This window comes from Corvus kubaryi, unplaced genomic scaffold, assembly GCF_017639235.1.
Source record: "Corvus kubaryi isolate FWS band 111438036 unplaced genomic scaffold, C.kubaryi_AGA036_p1.0 37392, whole genome shotgun sequence".
Classification (NCBI taxonomy): Eukaryota; Metazoa; Chordata; class Aves; order Passeriformes; family Corvidae; genus Corvus; species Corvus kubaryi.
In genome coordinates this window covers 1,665,049-1,673,366 of record NW_024581131.1, presented here as the reverse complement: position 1 = coordinate 1,673,366, position 8,318 = coordinate 1,665,049, and the positions used below count along the sequence as shown (strand labels likewise).

The 8,318-nt window shown below is 50.5% G+C and overlaps 1 protein-coding gene across 3 annotated transcripts; it reads right to left on the bottom strand.

Annotated features, from left to right (window-relative positions):
- Positions 1–204: 204 nt before the first annotated feature.
- Positions 205–5,455, bottom strand: CALCB (calcitonin related polypeptide beta). Of its 3 annotated transcripts, none has more exons than XM_042038696.1 (5): positions 5,356–5,438; positions 4,294–4,389; positions 3,897–4,028; positions 985–1,172; positions 205–677 (listed from the first exon to the last, which is right to left on the bottom strand). In XM_042038696.1, exons 2-4 carry the CDS (start codon positions 4,377–4,379, stop codon positions 1,010–1,012), a joined length of 381 nt encoding a protein of 126 aa, XP_041894630.1. In that variant the 5' UTR covers positions 4,380–4,389; positions 5,356–5,438; the 3' UTR covers positions 205–677; positions 985–1,009. The 3 variants fall into 3 exon arrangements, with proteins under 3 accessions (XP_041894630.1, XP_041894631.1, XP_041894632.1); XM_042038697.1 differs by having other exon boundaries at positions 985–1,169; XM_042038698.1 differs by lacking the exons at positions 205–677; positions 985–1,172 and adding an exon at positions 2,556–3,100 and having other exon boundaries at positions 5,356–5,455.
- Positions 5,456–8,318: the final 2,863 nt, after the last annotated feature.

Here is an 8,318-nt window from a genome sequence, read left to right as displayed (position 1 = left end):
TGTCTCTTGGTTCAGTTGGGGTTTTTTAATATATATAAAAAGCAGCTATTCTTTCTGTCCTGAACTTTTGACTCAAACCCTAGTATTTATAGTTAATAAGGCTGGAGCAGATCAATGGACTAGCTGATCTGCCATGATGTTGGCTTAGTGCCACATGTATCCATAAGCGTGTCCAAATGAAAAATCAGTTTCTCAATCCAAGTGTATCTAAAATACTTTTTTTAATTTTGCGTAAATTCACAAATAATACAATATTGAAGTGATTTCTTTTTTTTTTTTAAACATACTGTACAATCAGGATAGTTAAGTGTTTTACATCAAGGCACAGCACACTGTATAATACTCATATGCCTTGCCAGGCAGCAGTTTAGTATAATCCCCGAGATTTGGCAGTAGGGCCAGGATAAGTAGCATGGATCACATAAGCTGGAAGATAAATAAATAATAGATGCCGTCACATTTTATTTGAAATAGAGTTGCATATAAAAAGAATATACAATAATTTAACTTTAATAACTAGATCCTCTTTTACTATACATAACAGAAGTGTTTTCATTTGTATTAAATAAAACATTTTCAATAGTAGGATGAAAAATTAATCTTTTTGGCGGTCTTGGTTTATGAAGAAGAGTTGCTTCCATTAGAAATTAAAGTCGAGTTTTCAGTTTCATTGCGATCTGTAAGAAAGAAAACCAGAGTTTACTGATATGTTGATAATGAAATGTTAGTGCTAAAACAAGCAAAGAATTCCAAACAAATTGTTGTGCTTAGTTAATGCACAGTGAAGGTAGTTACCTAAGCACAACATCTCCAAAAGCTCTTCTTCACAGTCTAGGTGTCTTTATTCTATTTGTAACATCTCTTTTCTTTTTACACTGTTACTTGGCCTGCCTTCTCAGAGGTTACCCATGCAGCTCTGTTATTCCCCCAGCAAAACTAAAGTTTTGGTGATGCCACAGGTTCTGTTTGGTGCCATGTACTTACCGTGTTCACATCACCATTCAGCTTCTTATATCTGGATGCTTCTTCTTCGCCTGCCGAAGGCCTTGGAGCCCACATTGGTTGGGACAAAGTTGTTCTTGCCCACTGCCCCTGACCTGCTCAGGAAGTCTGCCAGGCGGTGGGTCACACAGGTGGCTGTGTTGCAGGCCCTCTTCTGTGCTGTTACACTGCTTTTCAGGAGGAAAAGGAAGAGTTAGATCCCACAGCATGAACCCTGCACGCAGTGGAACATCACTATGACGAGCAAAGACTCTTCTGTAGGATTAAAAGCAGGCTGGCTGTGCAGAAGGCATTTGCGCCTTCCGTGTGCACAGCTTACATCTGTTAAAGATGCCTCTTTATGGTTTTCTCAGTGTCAGGCTCACTTTACAAAAGCAGCTGGACTGAAGACTAAATCCAGGCCAGATTTTCAGCAGCACCTGGGCTACTGCCTTGCCTGCAGCCAGGCATTATGGCCACAGAGAGGAGCTGAGGAGGTTCAGGTCTGGAGCACTTAAACAATCCCTGCTTCCTCCAAAAGCTCACATTTGTATTTAGCTTGAGGTGCTCCTGAAAGGCAGTAGCAGACACAGTCTTCACTTCTCACTCCAACACCTGTGCTCCCTAACAGCCAGAAAACAAATGGAATTGCAGCATCACTGATGACTACAGGAGCTTTGTCAGTGACTATGACAGGGCTGTACCTGCTCAGCAGCTGACCAGCTGCTTTCAGAGCTGAACCACACAAACACACAAACTGCTTCCAGGAACTTAGTGGGAATGGGAGAACCTCTCTTTCCTGCAGTAGTAGAGACCTCTTTCTACTACAGCACTTCACCGTGGAGAACTTCAGACTTCGACAGCATTAGTTGTGTGCTCACAATTCAGCCTACAGCTAACAATTGTGCCAGATGGGGACCTGCAAGCAATATGCATTCACACAATCCTTGCTTAAAGAGTTTCCTACTACAGCAATGATTTTTTTCTTGCAGTAGGAGGGATTTTTCTCAGCTAAGCATCACAAGGCAGTTTATTAATGTTAACAATGAAGAGTTGTTTTTAACATCTATGCCAAGTTTTTGAAAGAGGCTTCTGATTAAAAGATGGATGCAGTGCTGCAACAGAACTGTAAAGAAATCTGGGTTTGGCTCTTAATTCAAGACAACATAATGTAGGTGAATTGTAAATCATCACAAATATTTTAAAGGTACATATGTTTCAAATATAGTGCAAAGACCTATTGTAAAATAAGAAAAGAAAAAAAACCACAAAATTCTTACCTGGACATGTTCAGTACCCAGTTTTAAACAGGATTACATTTCTAGTTTGTTTGAATGAATATGTATGAGTCTTCCTGATTTCTTTGCTTCTCAGGGTCCCTACCAACAGGATTGCATGCATGCCTGATTACAGCAGTACATATCAATGTATACGTAGAACTTTGACTTCTAAGCTCTCTTTCAACTTTTCTAGAAGTTACTAGCATTGCCTCTCCTGAACATTAAGTTGTAAAATGTTTCTAGCCTCACCTAGAAATCTCACATTCTAAAACAAACTCTTAAACCAAGCAGATCTAATCCTTATAGAAAAATAGGTTTATTGAACAAGTGCATGGGCAAGCACAAAAGAAAGAATCTACTTGTACATTTAGCAGCCAGAAATGAAGAACCCTGTTTCAATTTTTTTTTTAATCAGTGTCTAAGAAAATCATTTGGAATGTCAAGGCAGTGCTGATCATTTTTATTTATTTTTTCTCCCCTAGCTTGGTATGCATGTTATGTTCTCTGTCTTCCTACCATTAGGTCCATCTCAAACATTCTCTGTCGAAAACAGAACCAAAAGAACACAGCAAAGTTAGCAATCAAAGTTAGATCCACATGCATCAGGTTAAAAAAGGGAGAGGGGGAGAAATAAGCATGTCTAGTTGTTTCCTAGGGGTTCCCCATAGTTTGCATAGCGTTCATGTTCCAGGTCACTCAGCACATTCCGCTTCTTGCCAGGAGTTCCAGCCCCGACGTCAGTGCGAGGGTAAGTTTGCAATTTGTGCAATTCTTGAGACAGTTTGCCCAGCACACAAGTACTCAGACTGGCACAGCGTTTGGAAATGGGTCTATCCAGGCTGCAGGGGGGAAAAAAATAAAAACATGCCCAGAGGAAGAGTAACCTCAAACATGCACATTCATGCATTTCTTCCCTACATAAAAATCTACTGTTAGGAGACTTAAAAATTCATTCAAAATAAATCCAAACTCTCAGCATCACATTCCATGCAAGGCAAGTTCATACATAAGCAGTCAGAAGGAAAACACTATTTGTTAATGAATCCAATTTTGTTGACAAGCAAGTCCATTAGCCTTTTGGATGCCCATATAGTCAGAGGTCAGGAAGTTGAACCTCCCCTATATTCCGCATGCTGTTCAGTGCCTCATCCATCCCCATGCATTGCAATGCAAATCCTGTTAGGATAATGCAAGTGCTCCTGCATGCCTTTGGTCCAAGGGAGAGTGGCGCTGCGTGCATCGGGGAGGAACACATCCCTCCTGCCAGGGACTTTCCATGCCTTACAACAGCATGCACTTGCACAACAGAGAATCCAAGAGTGACTGAGTAATCCCCTAACACTCCCACTGGGAAGACGTACCTTTTGCTGCCATATTTTAACACAACCCACTCATTCAAGCTCAAATTGCCCTCCACTTTCAGAAGAGACAGAGGCAGGTTAACTAGGTGGAAGCCATTCTCTTGACACCAACACTAGGATGTCTCTGCAGTATCATCCTTTACCAGTTAGCCATAACCCCAAGAAAATAAAAAGACCTTGACCTGCAGAGGGTCTTCTCAGATGACTTTGGCTAAATATCAAACACATAACACTCCCACATTGCTTTTCTGCTGCCCAGGACTGCAGTCCTTACCTGTTCCCCTCAGAGGCTTGCTCCAGCTCTTCTGCTGTCATCTGTATGAACTCTTTCACCAGCGCATTTAATAACCTCCGAGCTTCGTAATCACTGAGAGTCACTCGATCCGTTATGGACTCCAAGCCAGGTCTGGGCAGAGGCAAGGAAAACAGGGGTTTGACAGGCACTCCTGCATGTCACTGACAGTGCCTTCCACAGTGTGACCACGCAAAGCCCGCTGCGCTCCCCTCATGCGCACCGTTAGGCACTCATAGGTGGGATCAAAAAGCCACAGCACAAAAAGCAGCCACCTTTCTCCTTCACTGTGGTCTGTTTCCCTCACAGACCTCTAAAGAATATTAAGCATTTTCATAGCATTCAGACAGAGCACTCAGCAACAGGACCAGCTTCTTACCTGACTGGGGCTGCCTGGAAGCTGTCCAGCTGGCACACAACCAAGGCATAAACAGCAAGGAAAGGTGAAATCTTCAGCATAACCATGATTTCCTCTCTACAACAAAGAGGTACATCAAGCAATGGCTGTTTTCCAACCTTCTCAATCCTGCAAGTTCCACTAAAGAGGTCATTGCTTCCTAGCCACAAGTAGCACAAATATGAAGAGCTTTATATTTTAAGTTCACCTTTTTGTTTATTTTGATTATTGCTATTATGCTTTCATTTTCTCAAAATTTTATGGTAGCTTAGCACTATTACAGGGCAGAAAAATGTGGCTTTTCAGACATGCAGCTATTTGCATTCAACTTAAAGCACCTTTCCTCAAACTGGCAGAAAATACGTTCCGGTAACTACTGCACACAATGTCTCAGACAGTGTGTCTGACACGGACAGATACAAATCAAAAGGAGAAACAGTAAGTGTTTAACATGTTTAAGAAAGAAGTGCCCCCTTAGCACTTTACCTGAAGCTGCTTGCTTCTTGCCAGCCAGCACACTAACACCCCAGTTCAGATTACACTTTAAGAATTAAGTAGTTTAATTTCAATAAATATTTCTACTCTGAAACCAGAGAAGAGGATAAGTTAAAAATCAGTCATAAGCACAAAACCTGTAAAATTTGCTGTTACTGAAGATCTGAGATACAGCTCTCTCACAGCATCAGTGTCTTGGACTCCAAGGAGCACATCATAACCACCACATCATCCTCATTTTTGCCAGCTCCCAATACTCGACGGGAACTGCGAGCCCCCTTTCAAAGGACGCCCCGCTTCCCCGAGGCTCCCCGGGGCGCTCTGGCCGTGACCTTTGCCGCAGCACTTCGTCCTGGCCGGACACACCACGTCGCATCGGCGGGGTAAGGAAGTGACCGACCGGGGAAGGACTGTCCCCCCCGCCTCGGCTCTCGCTACCCCGCGTACACGAGCATGTGAATGGAGGTACCAGGGCCCCGCGCTCTGGCAGGGACTCGGCGCTGCCGGGACCCGCCCCGCGCAAGAAGCCGCGGCCGGCGCGGCGCTTACCGGGGTGCGGAGCGGAGCGCGGCCGGAGGAGCGGGCGCGGTGCCGGTGTCGCCGCCGATCCGCGGTGTCACGCACTGCCCGCCGCCCCCTTTATACCTGCCGCCGCCGCCGCCTGCGTGGGCGCCCGCGCGCGCCCTCCAGCCAATCCCCGCGCCGGCCGCCCGACGGGGCCCGCTCCGCCATTGGGCGCCAATTGGGCCCGGCGGTGACGTCATGGCCCGCTCCTTGAGCGTCCCATTCACAAAAAAAGCCGCGGCGCGGGGCGAGGCGCGGCCGGGGCGCTGCGCACGGAGGGGCGGGGGGGCCGCTCCCGCCGCGCCCCCGCGGCACCGCTCACGCGTGGCGACCTCTGCAGCAGTGGGACCGCATTGCAGAGCGGGGCCCACCCTCCCCGGGAATTCCCCCGGCCGACGCCACGGCTCCGGCGTGCAGCCGGGTGTACGCGGCGCTCTCCCGGCGCCCCGACAGCAGCCGCGTGTGGGTGGCGGGGGTTCCGCGCTGGCGGGCACGGGCGGGATGTGCGGCGGGACAGGGGCTGGGCGGACGACAGTGCTGATCGCTGCCCGAAGGGAGCACACCAGAGCCCCCTCGGTTCCCCGGCAGAGGAGAGAGCGCTGGCGCCGGCACCCGCCGCTCCTCCCCGGGGCGAGGGACGAGTGACACCTGCGAGCAGCCCCATGGAGGCAGTGAGCGGCTCCCGCGGTCTGCCCTGCCGGGCGCCCGCACCGCCCCCGGGCCGGGGCCGCGGAGTAACTCCGCGCTCCTAGAGGAAACCATCAGCATCACCACCGTCTCCATCACACAACTTCAGGGGCAGGTGCAGCGCCTTTCCGCGCACGGAAGAGGCGCCTGGGGAGGGGGGCTCGCCCCCGCGCTGCCCGGCGCTGAGCGCCGCCGGCGGGGATTACCGGGCAGCTGCCCTCCGCCCATGCATCACCCGCCAAGGACCCTCTGTCACGGCGGCCGCCGCCGCACCTGCCCGCTCAGGATGTTTGCCCAGGCGGGTATTTGCCCAGACGGGTGTTTGCCCAGGCGCAGCAAGCACCGGCCCGGCGGGGGCGACCGCAGGGAGACGCGACACGGGGGAGGGACACAACAGCGCTGCCGCCTGGAGCGGGCGTGGGGAGGGGGAGAAGCAGCCCGGGCGAGATGCTCTGCAGTGCCTGGGCGCAGAGAGCGCTTCCACCGCCTCCCGGGAGACCGGGAGCGCCTTTCCTGCCCGCCCGAAGTCGCTGGGCGTTTGCCGAGCGCGGCGGCAGCGGCAGCCCCGCGGCACACGGGCTGGCGACGGCCGGGTGGGATGCGCAGGGCCCCGGACCGTCCCCGGGATCCCCGGTACGACGCGGCTCCGCCCATCCCCGCCCCTGCCCTCGCTCCCCTGCATCGCTTCCCAGTTCCCGGCGGCTGCGGGCACCGCCGGCGGCAGCGGTGAGAGACGCCTATGCCGCTGTCGCCGTCCCCGGCGGCGACACGGCGGCGAGCAGAGCCCCGCGCACACTGCGCTCACACTGCGCTCACACTGCGCTCACACTGCGCGGCCGCGCAGGGAGCAGGTGACCAGCGTGGCTGGATGGCGCGTTTCGCTGTTCAGATGGACAGGGAGCTTTCCTGGGAACATCCCGGCGGCTCCTCGTTCGTGTTTTTGCAGCCGCCAGTGACAGGGTCACTCCGGCGGCAGGAGCCGTGTGTTCAGCGGGAGGTGGATAAATTTTGCGAGAGCCGCGGGGCGGGTGATGTTTTGTTGATGAGATTTTAGGTGGGAAGTTTGAAGAAAACCCACGGACATACAGAAAGCACCCGCGAGTGGCTGCCGTCCGGGGAGGGATTGCTGTGTCCATCGCCATCCGCCTTTCGGGATGCCCCGGCCCCCTCCCCTCCCAGCGCGGGGGCGGCCACCGGCGGGCGCTGCGGCGCTTTGCCGCCCTCGTTTTGCAGAACGACAACTGCAAAACCCTCTCGGGGTCTGGGTTCTGCTTTTTTCCAGGTGAAAACCCAAACCACTGTTTGAGGCGATTTTGAGGTTGATTTTTTTTTTTTTTCCCCTAACACGTCTTCGTAGCCCTTCACGAGCTGCAGCCGTCGAGAGGGTGGCAGAAGGGATGCTCCCTGGAAGGCTTCCTCCTCCCCCCCCAGCTCTGCCAAATTTGAAAGTTCGTTTTAAACAGCAGCTCCCTCGCACGTATGCTCACCAAGGGAATCCCCAGGGAGAAGGAGTCAAAGTATTTGATTTAAAACCTCTTCCGTTTTCACGACTCGTGTTCTGGTTTTAAGGTAGCTTTTCTGAGGATGCATTTACAAATATTAGGCAGTACCTAAAGGAGCGGCTCGGCTTTGCTTTTACTGTTTTAATGTGATTTATACAGTTACACCAACAGAAATAAAATTTAGGAACTCAAATGACTAGGCTGCTAGACTGATATTTCTCTCTAACTCCGCTCTTCTTTTTCTCTACTAACAGTTCATCGTTCCCATTTCCTTTGGGGAATTATTTACTCCTTGTCCACACAGAATATTCCCGTGTTCAAAGTTAAAACAATAAAATTCCAGACGATTCTATTGTAATAGGGTATTTCAGTGTCCTCCTTTGAGGAGGATAAAGCTAAATTTTGCCTTGTGGTTGATTCCAGTCATCTCAAGCCCTTCTCCTGCCAGTGTGGCTCGGTCCCGGGCTGGAGCCTGTGGGATGCGGTGATTACAGGATTTCAGATGCCAACATTTCTACTTTAAGCTTTCACAGGAAGGAGTGTAAATTTAAACCAACAGGTACGAATGCCAATAGATCCACTCTTGTGCACGTAGAGATGATGTAGCACTTGGATGTTGGCAGGCACTTTGGCTGCTCCTAGCCAGCGCTAATGGAGGGACTCCCAGCTGGAACGCTTGTCCTACTTCCCCCCCCGCTTAGCTATATGTCATCTAGTCTCCCCAAATTTATTTTCTTTTTGCAAATCTCTCTTCTCTTG

Excerpts from the sequence above, each read along its gene's own strand:
- CALCB (XM_042038698.1), bottom strand. The coding sequence starts at position 4,379 with ATGGTTATGCTGAAGATTTCACCTTTCCTTGCTGTTTATGCCTTGGTT. Across the intron at positions 4,029-4,293 it reads TTCCAGGCAGCCCCAGTCAG|ACCTGGCTTGGAGTCCATAA; the intron begins GTAAGAAGCTGG and ends GCCTCTGCCCAG. Across the intron at positions 3,101-3,896 it reads CAAGCCTCTGAGGGGAACAG|CCTGGATAGACCCATTTCCA; the intron begins GTAAGGACTGCA and ends TCCCCCCTGCAG.